The sequence below is a fragment of the Lepisma saccharinum genome, chromosome 8, assembly GCF_977018435.1.
Source record: "Lepisma saccharinum chromosome 8, izLepSacc3.1, whole genome shotgun sequence".
Taxonomy (NCBI): domain Eukaryota; kingdom Metazoa; phylum Arthropoda; class Insecta; order Zygentoma; family Lepismatidae; genus Lepisma; species Lepisma saccharinum.
Window position 1 is genome coordinate 80,087,986 of NC_139236.1, and position 21,902 is coordinate 80,109,887.

A 21,902-nucleotide genomic window follows, 5' to 3' on the forward strand; every position below is an offset into this window, starting at 1 on the left:
TATATATATATATATATATATCTTGGTCCATCTAAAACAATGTACAAATTTGTATATTTGGATACGATTCCATTTGAAACTACTATTGTATAACATATTTAAAAGTTTTAATAATTACCAGGTTTTTATAAAGTGTTGTTATGAGTCTCAAATTATTGGGGGAAGGCAAGTTATGCCTCTGATTTAGGATGGCTATGGGTGAAATATTATGAACAACCGCAGTCTGAAAGCATGCCACAATAAGAGTTAGTCAGGGAATGCAAGTCTGAACATGTTCAAACAAGTACATGCTTGCTGTTTCCATCAGCCAGCATTCAGTTGTGCCTTGACTCTCCTGCAGTGAAGTTGCTCTTTGCACAGGTTACATAAAGACTATGTATTTCTGCAAGTTAAGTAGTGGGTTCAGTAAAAGGGTTATTATTACTGATATTAGACATTGTGTGAGTGTTGTTATTCTTCAGTATGGCTGAAAAAGTAAGTGAAACTGCAAAGATTTTCTGCTGCAACCCTTTTAAGACAGACAGACACCAGAGTGTTAAAGAAGTCTCCAGCCTGTTACTGAATGGATGTGCGACATGTCAGACATCATTGTGGCAGTTGTAGGAAACAAATGAAGTTGCAACAGGTTACAAATCAGGAGGCAGATGACTGTTCAGTACCAATACCCAGTAGAAGTAGTCCAGGGCCTAGTAATGTTGACGAAGCATTTGTGTCCGTAGATGTCAGTTTCGAGTATTTGAATAACACACTAATCTCGCTAGAAGAATCACCTGTTGCTAAGAGAAAATTGCAAATGAAATCATACAGTAATAAAAAATATAGGAAAATAAAAAGATGTTTGAGAGAAAAGATACTAACACAAGCAGAGGAAACTGTGGAAAAGAATGCAGAATGTGAAATGATGAGTAAGCTAAAACAAAAGTTTCAAGAAGATAATGAAAGTGTGAGTGAAAAATTGCAAATTTTAACAACCATTGGTTAAAGAAAAGGGTATTTTGGCAACACCTAATCCCAAACCTGGAAAGGTTTAAATGAAGCTGTCATTGAAAAGATAATCAGTTTGTGCAACAGTGATGCTGTCAGCCGTCTTATGCCTGGAAAAAAGACTGTTTCAATAAAAACAGGTGACTGTAGAATTCATGTTCAAAAGAAGCTAGTGTTGGGCAACTTGAAGGAACTGTATGAGATGTTCACAAACGAAAATCCTACTGATAAGATTGGATTTACAAAATTCACTGATTTACGACCTAAACATTGTGTCTTGGCAGGTGGAAGTAGTACCCACACAGTCTGCGTTTGCACAACACATCAAAATATAAAACAAATGATACAAGTGCTGAAATCTAAGAAAATTACACTGAATGATGGCACAGCTGTAAGTGACTATAAATCGTGTTTAGCGCAGATAATTTTAAGTCATGAGTTTACAATACCGGACCACTCTCCAATTTCTAAAAAATTTCGCCTACTTACTAATTTCGGTGTCCTGATGACATATCTGTAGTTCATATTTGGCGGTCACTTCTTAAAATTGTATATTTACGTATAAAAGTTGTAAAATAACCTTGCGATTTACCACGGTGATTGTCTATACAAAGCAATTCGGAACCATCTTTCTTTCCTAATTTGCTAATGGTCTTCCTTTACGCACAACAATCTTGCTACCTGGTGTATTGACGTCAGACGAGGAATGCCTACGAGGTTAGGTTAGGTTCCATTAGCATAAATACAAAGAAAAATTAATATTTTTGCTAACAGAACTATACCTTGTCTTGCCTAACATCAAAAGGTATTCCGTGACGTCAGAACACAATGTTGCTAAAGTGTTGTGCGATAAATGACACCTATTCGTTACGTTCTCTACAGCGTTGCCACACTGTTGCATTCTTAGTTGTGCAAGAATGGCGGGACAGAAGAACGTTAATGTGCTGCAGTTCTTTCGATGGAGTGTGGAGGAGGATAGAGTGGCCTCATTAACAAGTTAATGGATTTCGGTGTTTTGCCGCAGGAAGGCGATTACATGTGTCCACGTGGGCACGTTTTACAATTGTGCAAGGACCGTGTGTCGGTTGACAACTACACGTGGAAGTGTAAGAAACGGTTTGTATTGTCGAAGAAAAAAAGTCGGGCGTGCAATTACTCCGTTTCGGTTCGAAAAGGAACTTTCTTCGCTAGATCTAAATTGTCTATGCTACAGATATGTGTGTTCGTCAAACTGTGGTCCTCCAATTGTGCACTGAACATTATTTGTGAGGAGGCAGAGATTTCACATAAGACAGGTATTGATTGGGCTTCCTTTTGTCGGGAGGTTTTGGAACATGCGTTCTACGATAATGGGGAGAAGATTGGAGGTGAAGGCAAAGTTGTAGAAATAGACGAGTCCAAGTTTGGCCGCAGAAAATACCATCGCGGTCACCGTGTTGAGGGACAATGGGTTTTTGGCGGGATTGAAAGAGGAAGCGGGCGGTGTTTTCTTGTTCCCGTCGAGAGAAGGGACGCGGTAACTTTGATATCTTTAATTAAGCCGTGGATTCTCCCGGGTACTACAATCATTTCCGATTGCTGGAAAGCTTACGATCACCTACAACAGGAAGGTTTCAAGCACCTCACAGTTAACCATAGTATCAACTTCGTCGATGCAGATACCGGCGCTCACACCAATAGCATAGAGTCGACTTGGAGGCATGCAAAGGACACTTTGAATTCTTCAGGGACAAAAAAAGTATTTTATTCAGGATATCTAGCGAAATATATATTCTTAAAGAGGTGCCTACATTCAAATTTGGATCGCACAGTAGAATTCTTCAGGCTCGCCGGAATGCTCTACAACCCCCTAAAACCCCCTGACGATAACCAAGAAATTGAAAGTGACAGTGAGGGAGAAGACCATGTGGAGTGTAAACTCGTTCCAATTTTAAAGATGATTTACAGTTGCACCTAGATAATGAACTGGTAGACTACATTACATACAAGCAATGGGTATCTGTTGACAGATGTAATTTAGAAACGTTCACTAAAACTGCAGATGAGTTTGTAGAATCTTTATGTGAACAGTTGTTAGTTTTGAAGAGACATTCTTTTATTGCAAGGAAACAGACAGATTAGTACAATCATGTATTTTTCTATAATAATGTCGGAGCGATTTTACAATACTGGGAATTTCTCCATTTTGTTTGAAATTCGGCATACTCACTAATTTTGGCCCCCTAATCACGAATCTGCAGTTAAAATTTGGCGCTCACACGTGGAAATAGCAAAATAATTTAAATTAAGTGCTTATTTCTACACCCTCGATTTCAGACTTTTTTTTTTTGTTTTTGTGAACATTATGTGATGCTAATTGTGAAGAACATACATCTGGAGCGCGGAAAGAACTATTTACCAATGTATAGCTGACTGAAGTTCAGATATTGCAGTTTGAAATTTTTGAGTCCAAATTTCCCACCGATTCCAGGCTCTGCCCCTGGGGTAATTGACCTACCGCCCCCAATCGCTCTGCTCCGGCTTTCACTATAGAGTCCCTTTTAAAGGCATGTTAGGGTACTAGTTTACTATCCTTCGGACACATTTATTTATTTTCACAGAAGAAACTACTTACCATAATAAGTTCCTGTAGCATTGTCGAACATCGGGAAGGTGTTTTGTGTGATTTGGGAATGTTTCAGAGCTGAAATTCATGTTGTTAGTTGAAAATTAATTCTCCGACGGAGATAGCGTTTGGCGCGTACATCTTCCGACACCATCACGTTCGTACACCTTCGTACACCATCACCTTCGTAACTATCATGACGTGTGCTGGATGTGTGATTAAGTTTGTACCGGGTGTGGAGGATTCCGTGAAGTTTCTGATTGAACAAGGGTGCACTTAAAATTTGGTGCTTATTTGGGGGCAGGTGAATCCGACCAATTTCTAACATGCCTTTAACAGGGACTCTATAGATATAGGTGGGGAGCCGAAGCGGAAGCGGGGCCGCGATAGCGGTTCGGGGCGGTAGGTCAATTACCCCAGGGGCGGAGCCCGGAATCGGCGGGAAATTTGGAAATCGAGGGTGTGGAAATAAGAACTTATTTGGGGGCAGGTGAATCCGGCCAATTTCTAACATGCCTTTAACAGGGACTCTATAGATATAGACGGGGCCGCGATAGCGGTTGGGGGCGGTAGGTCAATTACCCCAGGGGCGGAGCCCGGAATCGGCGGGAAATTTGGAAATCGAGGGTGTGGAAATAAGAACTTAATTGAGATTATTTTGCTATTTCCACATGTGAGCGCCAAATTTTAACTGCAGATACGTGATTACGGGGCCAAAATTAGTGAGTATACCGAATTTCAAACAAAATGAAGAAATTCCCGGTATTGTAAAATCGCTCCTTAAAATTTGTTTTCGGGCATTTCTTGGGTTCCGAAGGTTGAAACACTGCATAACAATTGAAAATCGAGAAAAGAGAAGACCGATGCGTCATTACTTACGACGGTATCCGCGCCATATTGTGTGTGAGGCAAGCGGAAAGGTAGGAGAAAGAAGTACTCGTAATGTGAAAAATTACTATTAGTTTGATCAAAGCAACGTCAATAAACCTTCAGGAATGTTCCGCGAGGCAGATACGTAAGTACGAATGTCAAAAATTTGACAAAAGACAAGCACGACGCGTGATTATGCAGGAAGGTGTACTCGGCATATTGTGTCTGAGGCAAGAAGTACTGGTAATGTGAAAAATTGGAATTAATTTCATGAAAACAACGTTAATACACCTTCAGGAATGTTCCGCGAAGCACATACGTAAGAATGTCAAAAATTGACGAAACGAAAAAAATTGGGGTGTCCGAAGGATAGTAAATTTTTACCGCTTTTGTGAACATTATGTGATGCTAATTGTGAAGAACCTAAATCTGGAGCGCAGAAAGAAATATGCACCACATTAACGATCTTTTCCCCAAATGAAAAAGTAACAATGCGGCAACGCTGTAGACACAGCAACAAGTACGCAACGAATACCGCACATCAAATATGGCTACCACAGTAGTGTATGGACAATCTACCAGTGTTAATTCCACATAATTCATGAATTTCTGTACGTGAGCGCCAAATTTTAACTGCAGATTCGTGATTAGGAGGCCCAAATTAGTAAGCATCCGAAATTTCAAACAAATTGGAGAAATTCCCTGTATTGTTAAATTATACCTTTTTCTGTGAAGGTTGAAACACTGCTTTGCTGTTTGAAACACAAAGTTAGTCAAGATTTGCCCGCCATTTTAGAGTGTTCAGGAAGCGAGAAAGGAACAAATAATAATTGCTCGATATGTTGACAATAGATACTAATTTCGTTAAAAAAAAAGCGAACGATGTTTCGCAATGTAGAATAGGTAAGTACGAATGTAAAAAAGTAGAGAATGAACGAGTTAGAACGATTTCCCGCATATGATAGTTTTACCAAAATTGCATTAGTAGCATGATGAAATTGCAATAAAACAAAATGAACTTGGGCCAAAACATTTTTTGGGATGGCAACACTGACACTTGAAGAAAATTACTAGCACTTACATTTTCCAAAGGAGTAACCAAGCAAACGATTGTGTTTTTCAAATAAATGTATAAAGTAATAAGACATTTTTGTGAGTTTTTCCAGAAACTTACACTAAAGTTTGTGTCTGTATATTAGCCAGACAGAGCCCGAACTTTGACTGCACATGTAATAAACGCGATAACGTCTCCTAGTTGGAAATTTCATGTGTAATAACGTGTAAATACAAACAATACATTCACAAAAGGATAAACAATGACCGTATTTACACAACACCCGTCAGACTGCAGGCCTTCGCAAGATCAGACCGTGACTACTGTACGGACGCGATAAGAAGCGGCGTGCAATCAGAACACAGAACGTGACCAAATTCTGTCTCCTCGTTGGTTGCCATGTGGCTGGGGGGTTTCTACGTTGCCACGTTCGCGCAAACAGGCGGACAGGCTAGTCAGCTGTTGGCAAGCTAGGGCATTCTGGCAAGCATGAAACATTTTATCTTCCTGCTCTGCACAGCAACCGAAAATCTTTAATGAAAGAACCTTTGTTGTGTTTTTATTATGGTACATTGCAAGCATCAGCTACCGGCATCTTTTTACTTAATGTTGTATCGTATCACAATTACCAACAAAAGAAAATGAGTCGTGTGTTATGAACAACTGTGGCAAATCGTTCTCCTTTGATTTCATGCCGCCTCTCTTTGCCTTCTTTGTCACGCCGCGATTGTTGAACCTTCAGAACTTAAAAATGAAATGTATTTCTTGAAATTAGGGCAAATTACGTATAAACAAATAGGATCTACTTATTAATCATAAAAATAAAAGTAAAATAAATAATTTTCTTAACCCACTGCTATACAAATTACGTACAACTTCGTTTCGTTAACACATTTTTAATTATATTTTGAGGAACCTACAAAAATTCACCTCTAAAACAGAATTTCACAGAACTGAGTTACTGTATTACGGAGAAGAATTTATCAAGAACAAATCAATTGTGTGTGAATTGATTGATTTGAGTTGGTGTTTTAAAGTCCACTTTATGCACACTACGGCTAATCTGGAATGGACCTACAGTTGGAAGTGGGATCCGATCCACTATGTGCCTCGACAGGGTATCAAACCCAGGACTACTTGATTACAAGGCGACAACACTTACCCTACCACTGTGCCATCGGGGAGGCACATGTGGGTGTGTGAAGTGAGATAATTTGGGAAGCTATATGAGAATACAGGCTCTGGAAATACAGAGTTCAATAAATTACAACGAAACGCTTGGCAATTGCTCGATTTCCTTAACATTAATGATACATTTGGTACATGTGTTATTAATGCTTTGAACTACCTGTATGTAAAAACATAAAAAATGAATGAAAGAACAGAAGTAGTAGTTAAAGAATCAGTTGTTTTTGCTTACCGGCTACCATTGCAGTGGCGCTATCCCAAGATCATCTTCATTGTTGGTTGGTAAAGGAACATCTTCGTCTGAGCTACTACTGTCACTGCTGTCTTCCCGCCCAAGTGAAATTACAAAATCCTCCATTTGCTGCTATTCAACTCCCTCCTTTTCTCATGCTTCGGAAATAATCTTCCTTGTGTGTTCTGTAGCCGAACGCCACCTATCTGCTGTCACATCCCCGATAGCCCGTTCTGTCAATTGCAAAATTTTAGACGGTGTAAAAGGTGGCAAAGTGTTCCTCTGTGCTACCAGCCCTTTGACCTGTGCCCAAATAAGTTCGATTGCATTGTACATACAATGATAAGGCGGGAGACGGACCACCGTATGTCCCGCTTCTTCTGCAAGCTTGTCTATTTGATATATGGGGAACTGGCGTTCGTGTAACATAAGGAGCTGCAGTAGTTCAGCCTTCCTCATGCTCATATCACATGCTACGTTATGGCGTTCCAGCCACGTTATGATAGCTTTGCGGGATGACATCGTGGGGGGCTTGTCGACTTGTGTTGAATGGTATGGCGCATTGTCAATGATTATTGTCTGACCAGGAGGAATATTTGGCAGCAGTTTGTCTACAAACCAAGAAATGTAACCCTCAGCGTCCATTTCTTCGTGGTAGTCACCGCTTTTCCTGGATTGAAACGCCCACAAAGCTCCTTCCACAAACCCGTGAACCGAGCCAGCATGACACACAATAATACTCCCGTACGTTCAAAATCATTTCTCTTCCCTGTGTACCAATTACTTTCTTTCTTCTTTCCGACATTGCAGTACAATTTATCCAAACAACTCTTACTTACAAACACACACACGAACGCCCGCTCACGAAAAAAAGGTAACGTTGTTTCTTCAAATACGAACAGAGTCGGAATGAGAACAATGGAAGTGTCCCGTTGTTTACTGTTTAACCAGATGTTGGTACCAGTTTCATAGATCGGAGACACATTAAAATCGGATATTTTGTGTTTCGCATGGTTCGTACTTACCAATTGTGTATTGCGGAACATAGTTCAAGGTGCCAGTATGCTTTTTACACGAAAACAAACACAATTTTTCACATAGAGAGTAATTTTTCTTATTCCTTTTTGAGCTTCCTTAACACACAATATGGCGGGCACAGCTTGACTATTGTTCTGGGTATGCAGTGTTTCCAACCTTCTTCACCAAAAAAATATCTACTATTGTGTTCGTCACGTGTGCAAATTGTGCACGGGTAACTGACGGATAGCCCCACGGGCTCGGGTACCCTTTTCTACACCCTCGATTTTTCGCACATTTCAAATATTCTCGTTACGAAAATTAGTTCTTCATAAGAAACGATGTTTCTAAATAGCGCGGAAAGTAATTTTTTTAGATCTACGTGCTAGGAAACTTACGTTTTTCAATATTTAGATTCCTTATGTAACGTCGAAACGGTTTTGCAGGGATATGATCATGGCGTCTCTTAGATTCATGTCACAGGCACACGTCTGAACATTTTCTTTTTCTTCTTATCTTTGACTTGTGCAATGGGATAATTTGCAATTTTTTCTTGTTATGAATGACTTGTGCAATGGGATAATTTGCGATTTCAATATATTATTTATGTAATTTATTGGCGGATTGGATATTTGAGACATTGCAATTGTTTTGTGCGACTTTAGACATTGGAATTGATTTGTGTGACATTGAATTAATACAAAAGGACTAAATATGAGATTGACACACGTTCAACGGATGAAGGACATACGAGACATACGGGACATTGTACATGGTCTGCTGCCCCACGAACCATTGGCGCTAGCCCAACGAACCATTGGCGCTAGCCTCACGAACCATTGGCGCTAGCCCCACGAACCATTGGCGCTAGCCCCACGAACCATTGGCGCTAGTCCCACGAACCATTGGCGCTAGCCCCACGAACCATTGGCGCTAGCCTCACGAACCATTGGCGCTAGCCCCACGAACCATTGACGCTAGCCCCACGAACCATTGACGCTAGGCCCACGAACCATTGGCGCTAGCCTCACGAACCATTGGCGCTAGCCTCACGAACCATTGGCGCTGGACCCACGAACCATTGTCGCTAGCCCCACGAACCATTGGTGCTAGCCCCACGAACCATTGGCGCTAGCCTCACGAACCATTGGCGCTAGCCCCATGAACCATTGGCGCGTGGATAGGTTAGTTCAGTTAGGTTGAGATCGATAGTTAAAATTTGGTGTCGTGTTAGTATCACGATCTAGAAATTGGAAATAATTGCGAACCATTTCAAACGACAAAATTTCAACTTTAAACGGCTGTACAGTCGTAACTACTTCTTTCCGCGCTCCAATTTTTTTTATTCACAAATAGGATCAAATAATGTTCATAATGAAAAAAAAAATATTTCAATATTCGAGGGTGTAGAATAGGGTACCCGACCCGCCCCACGAACCATTTCCGATAAGGTTAGGTTAGGCAAGCAAAGTTAAAAAAAAAGGGGTTGGAAACACTGACAGGGGGTTACGTCATAAAACGTATGCAGCATCCGGTGCACGTAGGGAAAGCAAATGAAAGCAATGGCAATTGTGCGTCGGTGAGATATTTTTCTTGAAAAATACATGATTTCCTGGTCAAATAGATTCCACGATGAAAGAAAATACCTCGACGAATGTTGGAAACTTTACAGAAACGCATTTCTGCAAGTAGTTTCTTATGTAAAAATGAAGAAATGTGTCTCCGATGTATGAAACTGTTACCCCAGATGTTTAATCCTACACGTGTTTCTGTGGGCTCGCGAAAATCCTGAAGTAGGTCAATCCGGCAACAGCGCGTCACTACCAGAGTGGGTTGGTCCACGCCGCTTGCTAGCGCGTCCCGACAATAGATACAATATATGAATAAACGCTTACCTCTTCTGTAAGGCCAAAACTATGTACAGTAGAGCGTCGATTATCCGAAGTAATTGGGGGACATGGGTGTTCGGAAAACTGGTTTGTTCGGATAATCGAACTGTACATGTTTATTTGCCAAAAAGAAATACTGTACAGTAAATTTATTCATAAAAACAGGCATCTCTTTAAGTATGTATTACAAAGTAACGTACAAAGGCAACTTTAGTAGGAATATATAGTATGTGGTACAGTTTATTAAACAAAAATATGTACATATTACATACGCATTTTGCATGAACAATACACACACTACACAAAATTAACGTTTCAAAAAATCCTTTATTTTGGTCTGTCTAAGCAAGCCTACACGCTTACGAGCAGCTAAGTCACGTACTTTTTTCATTACAGATATCTGAAAGTGAGCGAGTACACAGTTCGGTTAAGCGGTCGTTCGGTTGACCGACGTTCGGATAATCGACGCTCTACTGTACTCTCAAATATCGGTTAATTAAGACTACAAGAAAGTTGCATTTGTAAGTACCTACGGCAGCGACAAACTATTCCTGTGACATTTTCTCGGCAATTGGGCGGTAAGATTGCAGTGTTCGATTACATTTTTAATAGTGTAAGTAAACAACACAAAGATACTAAGATAAATCTTGCTCAGAATGTGTAAGGATCAATTTTGCTCAAAATGCGATTTGCCCGCAATTTCTGCCATGTTCGGTACCAACGTGGTGCCATTTTCGCCGCACAACCCATTATCGGGTAATTTCTGAAAATATAACATAGTACTTTATCTGAATGAAAATAAATGTTCCTACTCGATAAATATATATCAAGTTCCTCATAAGATACACAAAAATGTTTACAATTTGGACAAATACGTCAAATACTTACCAAAATGAAGCTACTAGCAATCACATACCACGCAAAGGATCATGGACAATTCATTGATTAATGATTACATCCTGGAGAAATAGTCTTTATATACAGCGTTTGACATCCAAAGATGTTCCTTGTGCAAGAAGAATTGCTTTGTCTACTTGAAAACTATTAGATGTATTACCATTACTCTACTGTCACACTGTCTATGACGATTTCCATTAACTTATTTTCTTACTTTTTGTTTGCATTCGCTTTTCGCACAGAATTCTAATTCCTAACTCGTTCTGGATTGGGATCACCACGCCCTTTGTGCAAAAGCAGACTTACTGGTGGAAAAGTCTAATACTCCGATAGTTTGACACCACTTCGTTTACTCCCAAAAGCACAACTAGGATAGAACTTTTGTTGCATTTATTTTATACTTATATTTGAAACTATAAATATTGGAGAATTACACTAGTGGTGTAATATGCTCATCGCCAGAAAAAACTAATAAATACATGAAATCTATGCTACCATTTCTCTACGTGGCAAATGTGTCAAAATAAAGACAAAATAATTTTATAAAGACTTCTTGCTTTATTATTTGTAGTGCGTTGTTAAGTATATTTAATAGGTCATTTATTTTTAAATAGTATTTTGTATATACAACTATTTTCAGTATAGATGAAAGTAGTGTCTATATGTCTTTGATGGTGCCAAATCGGCAACACGTACGTGAAGTAGCGGATGCTTCGGTCCTTCGGTCTCTCTGCCCCCAACATAGACAGCTGTTTCAACGTGGAATAAGATGGGTTTGAAAGGAAGAAAATCGTCTAGCAAAAATCCCCCAATATTTAGCCATGAGTTTGTCATTCAAAATCATGCCGATATTGTGTCCTGTGTGGCTATGCTGTTTGTTATTGGGCTTATGATCCAGGTAACACTAAAACTTCAAAAATATTTAGGTTGTGTTTTTGATACAGCTTGACATAAATAATGTTACCAATTCAGTTTTGTCTGAGGAAAAATATATTTGTACCAGTAGATGCCTTTCTTGAGATTATTTTCACACGAAAGTAATATGCTTTGTTACTGGAAGATTACTTAATTTAATTGTTTTTGGAAGGATAACCATACTTAAAATTGTAAACATTTTAAGGTGAAAGCTGGTCACTGAAAAGACTGGACTAACATATTTCCAGAACCAAAATTTTATACTAGTATATTAGGAAGTGGATTATTTAATATGCATGCTGAAGTAAATCTCGAAATGTAGGTAACCACTATTTTTGAAAGGGAATATCGATTGTTCTTGTTAGAGGAATGGTTGACAAGCTGTTATACAAGTAAAAATTTACCATAGTAATTAATTGCATGAAAGGCAAGCTTTTAGATAATTTTGATACACTACTTCAATATTATAGAATATAATAGTATTTTTGTTTTCTTCTGAGTGAGGTTCAGGCTGTGGCTGCTCTACCACCTAGCTAATACTGCTAATGCTCTGACTTTGAAATTTACTGCCTGAGCACACACTTAAAGCTCTTCTAGGCCAAATGTTGTTAATGACTGGCACTGATTTTATAACATTTGTATGTGCAAGAGGGAACATATCTGCTCTTAATTTTAAAATTATCTGTGAGCTGTTTACTGAATGTTTACAGCTTTGATGACTTTGTTAGTACCTGGTACAGACTCCAGTTTCTTCCAATTAGCTAGCAGAATACATGTGAATAAAGGGGCCCCTTAACCCTCAGTACCCCTTGAAAATTATGTTGATTTTTTAAAAACCTTTTGTGTGCACACTAAAAATAGCGAAAGAACATGTCAGAAATTGCTATCAATTCCAAACCTAACAACGTAAAATTTTAGCTGCTTTTGTGGAATGTTGTGTTGGGTGCTATAATCACTTGCGTGAACATTCAGGCTGTTCTGCTTCATGGTAAAGTAGCACATGTACTTTATTTCACAATAGACATCTCGGTAAATGTTTACTATCCTTCGGACACCTATAACTTCTGAGTTTTAACATTTGTACTTACCTATCTGCTTCGCAGATCATTTTTTAACGTGTATTCACGTTTTTTTGATCAATTTTTTTTTAAAAAAAAGTGTTTTTGTAACTGAAGAACGTACGTTTCCGCAAATGGTTTGTGGAGCTGTGTGTCAATGGTTCGTGGGGCTATGCGAGAATGGTGTGTGGGGCTACGCATATTTTTTCGAAACCATTTTTTAACTATTGTAACCTATTGTGACCCTACCTAACCTAAACTTACCAGAAATGGTTCGTGGGGCTATGTATGAATGGTTCGTGGGGCTATGCGTCAATGGTTGAATTTCCGCTATGAAACATTCCCACATCACACAAAACACCTTCCAGATGTTAGACAATACTACAGGAACTTATTACGGTAAGTAGTTTCTTCTGTAGAAATGAAGAAATCTGTCCGAAGGATAGTAAACTAGTACCAACATGTCCACTAGCTAATAGGAAATCCTTGTGGTGCACTGCATTGCCAAACTCAAACCTCAGAGCAACAGTTCAGGATTCAAAGTATGGCTAAGCCTAATGGACTCCTCTGGTAAGCAAATGAATGGGTCTTCCATTCTCTGCCTCTCCCTGAACTGCCAGTGAAGGGTGCATGTTGACAGCAGAAACTGCCATTTATAACTGAGCAAATATGAGACATGTGGCAACACCACTTCTTGCACTTGGAAGCTCCCACACTAGTAGTCAAGAAATCTGGGTCTGTTCTTTCAACGTACAGGCTTTTAAAAAAGGTAGAAATGGAAACGGATTTCTTCATTTGGTAACAGTTCGTTATATCGGAGACACATTTCTTCCTTTTTACAGAAGAAACTACTTACGGAAATGAGTTTCTCTAAGGTTTCCAACGTTCGTTGAGGTATTTTCTTTCATCGTTGAATCTATTTGACCGGGAAATCATGTATTTTTCAAGAGAAATATCTCACAGACGCACAAGTGCCATTGCTTTCGCTATGTGAAACGGATGCTGCATACGTTTCATGACGTAACCCCCTGTCAGTGTATCCAACCTCCCTTTTTTTAACTATGCTTACCTGACATTACCAGAAATGGTTCGTGGAGCTATCCGTGAAGGGTTCGTGGGGTTATCCGTCAGCTACCCGTGCATAATGTATAATTTGCACACGTGACTAACACAATAGTCGGTATTTTTCGGTGAACAAGGTTGGAAACACTGCATACCTACAACACTAGTCAACCTCTGCCCGCCATAGTGTGTGTTATGGAAGCGAAAAAAGGAATAACAAAAACTACTCTCTCTGTGAAAAATTGTGTTTGTTTTCGTGTAAAAAGCATAATGGCACCTTGAATTATGTTTCGCAATACACAATTGGTAAGTACGAACCATGCAAAACACAAAATATCCGATTTTAATGTGTCTTCGATATAACGAACTGTTACCCTTCATTTTTACAGAAGAAACTACTTACTGAAATCACTTTCTACATCATCGTTGAAGTTCCTCAATGTGTTTGCTTTCGCCGTGTAATATTTTTTAGCTTGAATTTTTTTTTTCTATAAAAAAATATCTCTCTGACACGCAATTCCTCTTGCTTCCATTTGCTTCTATACGTCAAGGTTGGTCCGTGCGTTTCATAATGTAACCCCCTGTCAATGTTTCCAAATACGCCTTTTTGTTGCAAGATTTTTTATTTTCTGAAAATTCAAACAAAGCTTGCGTAACCTAACCTTACTGGAAATGATTTGTGGGGCTAACGAGGTATTAGCATCATTTCAAATCCGGCCACGAAATTAGGTATTTTTTTGTGAAGAAGGTTGGAAACACTGCATACACACTTCAAATTGTCAAAACACTGCCACAACGTGCGATGAACCAGTACGCTATCGCCACATTGTGTGTTACAGAACCGTAAGAAGGAAAAACAGTGAGTACTTGTAAATTCAAAAAAATATACATTATTTTCGTTAGAAATTCATTATTACACCTAAAGAAATAATTTCTAGGTGTTTCCATTATACGGAATTAGTACCCTGGCCTGGGTATGAAGTTTCGGTACCCTTGACCCTCTGTACCCCCTGGAGAAAGTGAAATATTTTGCATGGTTTATGAAGATTTTGTTGTTTATGAATGTTTTCAGTTGATTTTAGCTCTCGGAAATGTGTTTTTGTGAAGTAAAGTACGTCTGTCACCTTAGCGTGTTACTTGACCATGTAGCAGAACAGCCCGAAGGCTTCGCACAAGTGAATATAGCACCCAAAATGACTTTCCACAACAGCAGCTATAACTTTACGTAGTTAGGTTTGGTACTGAAGTTATTTTCGACGTGTTCTTTCGCTGTTTGAGTGTGCATACAAACAGTTTTAATTTTAAAAAAAGCTGCAAAAATACTCCGAAATTGCAGGTTTTAACTTACGTGGGCCTTTCTTTGGGATCAAATATCTCCGTTATTTGTGCTTTCCTAACGCTGGAACAATTTTTACATTACGTAAAACATTGAAATCTGTCGATTAAAAACTAACTCGACGTAATTCTCGAGGGTGTACAGTGGGCAAACGGTCCCGAAGTTTCTTTGTCATCCAATAGTCACATTGGATCTGATTGCAGCACAAACCAAGGCAATAAACTTTTCAGTGTCTACTACTGTCTCACAAACAGTAAGAATTCAAGTTTGAAGAGCACACAGCACTGTGCTTCTGGCATATTTGGCCAAAAATAAAATGAAAAAAAAGATTTGGATGTAATTGATGTTTTTCGAAACACTACCATACACATCGAAGTAGCCTATTACCAGTGTTCTAACCATCCACATTTATTTAATGATGTTTGTTCTGCTATTTTCGGCCGAGTGCACCGTTGTAAAGGACAAACTCCAATTGTACCCAGTATGACCACAGGCTGCTTCTCCACAATTCGAACTAGTCACTATTCATTCTCATCACGATTAACCTAACGATGCAGAAATGGGTATAATTTAACAATACAGGGTATTTCTCCAATTTGTATGAAATTTCGGATACTTGCTAATTTGGGTCTTCTAATCACGAATCTGCACTTAATATTTGGCGCTCACGTATAGAAATTCCTGAATTATGGTCCCCACGGACCATTGGTGCTAGCCCCACGAACCATTGGCGCGTGGTTAGGTTAGGCTAGGTTAGGTTAAGAAACATAGTTAAATTTTAGGGTCGTAGTAATATCAGGAACATATATATATTTCGTTCTTTAAGTATTTGAAACGGAAAATCTTGCAATAAATAATGAGCAATTGTGCATTGTCGGTTGCGATGACTGACCCTCTTATTTTGCAAGTTTGACACGTGAGCGCCAAATTTTAACTTCGGATTCGTGATTAAAAGCCCTAATTTAGTGAGTATGCTGAATTTCAAACAAAATGGAGAAATTCCCGGTATTGTAAAATCGCTCCCAGAAAAGTGACAGGAAATAAGAAAAATGCAAGCTAGTGTGATTTGTGTAAAGTAAAACCTATATTGATGCCATGTACAATGTTTGTAACTTTATTTCCAGGTTACTTCTCCTCTTGCATATATGTTCATCGCAGTTCACCACAATGTAACAAATGAACAAGATCCCTTGGATATCACACATTACACATATGGATTGAAGGATTCGTGTGTGGTGTTCTTCTATTTTTTGATCTGCATTGTGATGCACGCGATCATTCAGGAATACATTTTAGATGTAAGTATGTCGTACTTATAACTTTGGATTACCTTTGCGATATTCTGGTTACTCAGTCAACACACTATTGGTTTATCAAAGCTTAATTAAAATATGATGGGTTCTAAAAATAACTTGAGCAAACTCAAATCAATCAGAAGCTGGCCCTAGATTTCAGATCATATGTATTTTTACAGATTACATTCCAAATCTTTTAATTACTACCTACCTCTGAAATATGTGAAGTTGATATTTCATATAATTTATCACCTTATTTAATATGTGTTTTATTTGGGAATTTTGCCCTTATTGATTAGTAATTTTGGGAATCTTATTGTTAACCCCTTCAGTACTTATCACTACTAAACTCAGGTGTCAAATTCTGTTCGAATATTTTTATCCCAAGTTATCTTGTGTTCGTGACAATTCTCAGAGCCTTATGTTTTTATCAGGGAAGGATTTATATCAGGACTTAGTGTGTTCATATTTTCCCCAGTTCGAAACTTGGTAAAGCATATGTTTGAAAAATTAACTTTTCTCCTGTTTGAATTCTGCTGGTGAATCTCTTGTTATAAAAGTGTTGCATTTATAACTGTATAACCTTGAAAATTAATTTTTGAATGATTCTAATGACACACACGCACCAGGGACTAGAGAGTAACTTAATATAAGAATCAGGCAGTGACTATTCCATGTTTTGAGGAATTTTTTGACACTGACGTGAATAGTGTTCAATGTTCACTGTTTTTTTAGTTGCAACAAAAAGTTTTTATCCATAAAACATGAGCAAAAAATAGAATGTTGTAAGTTTAGAGTAAATAGCACATAAATAAAATGTTTTTTAAAATTTTTTGCTTAGTGCATACAATCCAAGAGTATTTTATCGAATTGCAAAGATTAGTATTTTGATTAGAATACAGCCCGAGGAGATGAGGAAGACATAAGAGTGTAGAGTGCAGAGGACATACAAGGCAAACGAGAGCTGTGTGAAGATACCAGTGGAACGAACAGAGTGGTTCAGTATAAGTAATCGACTAAAACAGGGAAGTGCTCTTTTCCCACTGCTCTTCATAATTACAATGGATGAAATTAACAAAGAAGTGGGGAAGAGAAGAAGACCCTGTTGTTCGCTGATGACTTGGTAATATGAGGAAACAGGGAAAAAGAAGTACAGAGACAGATTGATAGTTGGAATGAGGAAATCAGAAGAGCAGGAATGAAATTCAGTGCAGAAAAGAGTGACGTGCTAATAACAACAAGAAACAGAGCCAGAAATGAACCAAGAATAAGGATGGACATGGAAGAGTTGAGGGTAGTGGAGAGCTTGAGATATCTAGGAAGCATAATTGAGAGAAGTGAAAGGATAGATGAGGAGGTAAACAGAAGAAGACATGGGTGGTGGACTATATCAAAGCGTTCGAAGATTAATATGGAACAGGGATGTACCTATGAAATACAAGAAGGTAATATATAACACATACTATGTGCCAATAATTTTCGTACAGAACAGAGATTTGGACAATGACAGAGAGAGACAAAAGAAAGATGCAGGCAGTGGAGATGAAATTTTTAAGGAGTATATTGGTGAAGTCCAGAAGGGATAGAATAAGGAATGAGGAGATCCGACAGGCAGTGGGGGTAGTGAAGCTTTAGGACAGGATAGATCAGGGAGAGAGGATATGGTTAGGACACATGAAGAAAATGGGTGCAGAAATACTGCCAGTAAGAGCTTACAATGTACAAGGAGCGGAAATAAGGCCAAAGGGGAGACCAAGATGTTGGTGGAAAGAGCAGATAGCGGAGAGTGTTAGGAGAAGAGGACAAGATTGGAACAACTTGGAAAGAGAGGAGTGGTGGAAGACCAGAAGGAAATTACTTCTATGCCGACCCAGCCAGAGGCAGGAAATGGTGAAGGATGATGATGATACAGCCCGATGTAACTCAGGATAAAAATCTACACTTATGTGGACTTTTGTATACAGTATTTTGACAGATTTATGAAGAAATAATTTGAATATACAGGGTGACAAGAAATAACCCGTACTAATGTTTGTGATCATAAAGTTATTAAACCGAAACAATTGAGCAAAACAACACTGCAGAACAATGACATGGGACCTTAGGAACAAGATGTTCAGCCGGTTTCGAAGTGGCCTCCCTGGCCGGCGATACAGAGGTCCAAACGGGCTTTGAAATTTTGGGCGATGGGCCGCAGGTCCTCGGGCGACAATCTGTTCCACTCATGACGCAGCGATTGCTTCAGCGACTCCAAACTGTGGTGGCGTTTAGCACATACCCTGGCCTCCAAAATCAACCAGACACTGTAGTCCATTGGGTTGAGGTCCAGCGAGTATGGCGGCCATTCCGTCGATGCGATGAAGTCCGGAAAATGGGTTCTGCACCACGCTTGCGTCATTTTCGCCCTGTGGGCCGGAGCAGAGTCTTGCTGGAATGTCCATTGCGTATCGCCGAAGTGCTGCTGGGCCCACGGAAGGACGACGTTCTCGAGGATGTTGCGGCGGTACACTTCTTGGTTTATTTTGACCCCTTGATCCACGAAAACCATGGGCATCTTGCCGCTTGCGCAAATTCCGTCCCACACCATGACCGACTGCGGATTTTGGCGGTGTTCGACGATGGCTGAGGTACCGGGAGCCTCTGCAGACCAGGTCCTGTTGTTTTGGTGGTTGTGCACCTGCTTCATGGTGAACAACTTCTCGTCTGTGAAGAGAATGCGCTCCCATTGCTGACCTGCGGCCAGGCGCTTCAGAGGGTGCCATCTTTTGAGTCGCAGACGCTTGCTTTCGTCCGTGAGAAGCTGAACTTTTTGGAGCTTGTACGCCTTGAGGTTGAGGTTCTTTTTCGCCATTTGCCGCACCGATTCGAGGTTGATCCCGATCTCACGGGGGACTTTTCTCATGGAGACCCTCGGATTTCGCTGAACTCTCTTTTTGATGATCTTGCGGTTCTGGGACGTGTTGACGGTAGGCTTTCTTCCTCTTCTGGGACGGTCGCCTTCATGGCCGAGCTCCTTGAATCGCTGAACTGAGTCTGAGACTGTCATTTTTGGAACACCCTGCAAACGAACAATTTCACATTGACGCTTTCCTTGACGCCACAGTTCCAAAATTGCACTGCATTTGGTTGACAGTCTGAAACACAAAAACTGTAATCGTTATGAAGCCGAAACAACAGGTACAGTTACAAAAGACTATGGAGAATCCAATAACACAACAATTATTTGGCTACGGTACACTACATTCTTGGCAGGATACGCCAAACTTTGTACGGGTTATTTCTTGTCACCCTGTATACTATTTTACTAGTAATTAAAATTGACAGTAAAAAAATATGAGGGTTGGGGAGGGAGCTTAGTATACAAATTGTTTGGTATTGCAAAAAAATGAATTTGAGAACCAGAACCTAGTAATTTTGCCTTTGTGTTTGAGTGTATTCAGTGGTTGATGCATTATCTTAACACTGAAGATCCAAGTTCTAGTTTCAGCCTAGTCTTCTGTGTTTCTTTATATTTTGCTATTTTGTGTTGAGAGAAGACGAGTGACTATTAGACTCATGAAGACCACCAACAAGTCGGGATTCAACTGAGAAACTTTTTCATGATCGAAAGTTGGAGTGGTTAGTACAGTGTGCTATGATTAGAGGCATGCATATTTCGTTTTTGGCGGAAACATGGAATGTGAAATAACGCATTGTGATGCTAATTTTTCATGTTTCTGAAATGTGCGAGATACATTTTCCTGCTCTCTTTTGTCACAAAATGATGCGAAATAGACTCTGAAACATGAAATTTAGAGTTTATTTATTGACGAGACACTTTCTGAAGTTCGAATTATCCTGTGAGTTATGCAATTCATGGAGCTGCTGTAAATATTTCAGAAGAGAAAATAGACCCCTTTATACAGGAATCATCTTAATACTATGGTTACTACATAAATGTGCTATTAGAAGGGATATGTTTATTTGGTGTAATAAATAGACCTCATATTTTAGGTTTTTAACCAATTTTGCCTTTGCAGGTAAATGAGAAGTAAAAAGTTACATGAAGTTTTATAGTGCCTAAAATAACCTATTTTGCTTGTTGGAACCTATGTTAGGTTTTTGCATCTTAATCAAACCTTTTTTTATGTTTTTTATATATTTTTAAGGTTTTACATAATTTTAACATCACACAGAAGTATTTGTTCTGTTTGGTAATAAAAAAATTCAATGACCAACTTGTTTGAAAAATATTCTCTGCCAATTTCCCTCCCTCTAAGTCCATAATGTTTTTTCAAGCTCTAAACAAAACAAAACGTCTGGCGCCACTGTTGCCTGCACAGTTCAAACTGCAAACTTCTGATCCGCTTACTTTTGGTGCTTTCTAGCATTCAAATTTGCACCATTGACTAAGCATCTGTTTAAAGATCATTTTCAGCATATAAGATGATCCTCACAGATAAAAGCCGGCGTTTTGTCTGAGGATAATGTGAACAATGTTATGTATTGTGCAGGAAATTATATGTAATTCATTTATCATATCAATAAGTAACTTTTGCTAACAGTACAAGTATTAGTTTTACAATAATTAGTGGATAATTTTGAAAATAATGCATAGAAATGAAAATTTGGTTAGAATATTAATATTTTTTATGGTTACATATATCTGTTAAAATTTCTCACGGTTCCTTTGAAATTTTGTTTTTAACAATTGTACCTAATTAGTATTTTTCAGGATCTTTGAACCATTTTAAGTTTTTCGGAACCTACTTTGAATTTGAATTTAAAATTTTGGGTGCGTCAGCACTTAGGCTATTTTGCACCCTTCACATTATACAGGGGCCAGCCCCTTATTACAAATGACAACTCTAACGTTGCATAACTAAAAATCTTAAAATCTTCTGACTTCTGTTAAAAGCTGAGGCTGTAAATGGGCACTCAGCACACACAAGGACAGAAAACAGGACAACACACACAAAATTATACTGGCCATAGTGCCAGTCGCCAGAGCCTCGTTAGTCTACAGTCCAGGGTGTACTATGTGGAAGTGAGGTTGACTTTTGGGCCCCTACGTGGAAGGTACCCCTTACACCCCGGAACCTACTTTGATTTTTTTAAGTCTAATTTAACGCCATGGATCAAGGAAACGACTTTACCACCCTTACGTCTGAGACATCTGGTGGTGAAATTTCCGAATTACTAGCAACCACAGACGATAGTTTTGCGAGCGGGTCCAATGCAAGAGTGTGGCTTATTCCGTGACTAAATATAGTTCCCTGTTTGATTTGCATTTTCCTCCGTCGCTGCAGTTCTTCCTCTACAATTTACCTGTACTTAGTGCAAAACACGAAACGTAGATGTACTTTGGCTGTATGTTATGCATTAGAATAGACAAGATGAGAAAGGTTGTTTTACATTTTGATTTAATTTAGCTAAAAAAAAATAAAAGGTGTAGTTGAATGTTTGCAAAGTACTGCAAGGAAGTGTTATGGTATTCTCTGTGTACAATGTTATCATTTCA

The 21,902-nt window shown here is 39.0% G+C and overlaps 2 protein-coding genes across 2 annotated transcripts in view; one reads left to right on the forward strand and one right to left on the reverse strand.

The window, feature by feature from the left end:
- Positions 1-10,983, reverse strand: part of Ars2 (arsenic resistance protein 2) — a 91,303-nt gene extending 80,320 nt beyond the window's left edge. The window contains exon 1 of the mRNA XM_083127894.1: positions 10,728-10,983. The gene's annotated coding sequence lies outside the window, so the exon portion shown is untranslated. The remainder of the gene's footprint in view (positions 1-10,727) is intronic.
- A 478-nt stretch (positions 10,984-11,461) lies between these two features.
- TRAM (translocating chain-associated membrane protein 1) overlaps positions 11,462-21,902 on the forward strand; it is a 35,597-nt gene continuing 25,156 nt past the window's right edge. Inside the window, exons 1-2 of the mRNA XM_083127063.1 lie at positions 11,462-11,634; positions 16,232-16,405. Of these exons, the coding sequence (XP_082983189.1) occupies positions 11,506-11,634; positions 16,232-16,405 (303 nt within the window). The 5' untranslated portion in view covers positions 11,462-11,505. The remainder of the gene's footprint in view (positions 11,635-16,231; positions 16,406-21,902) is intronic.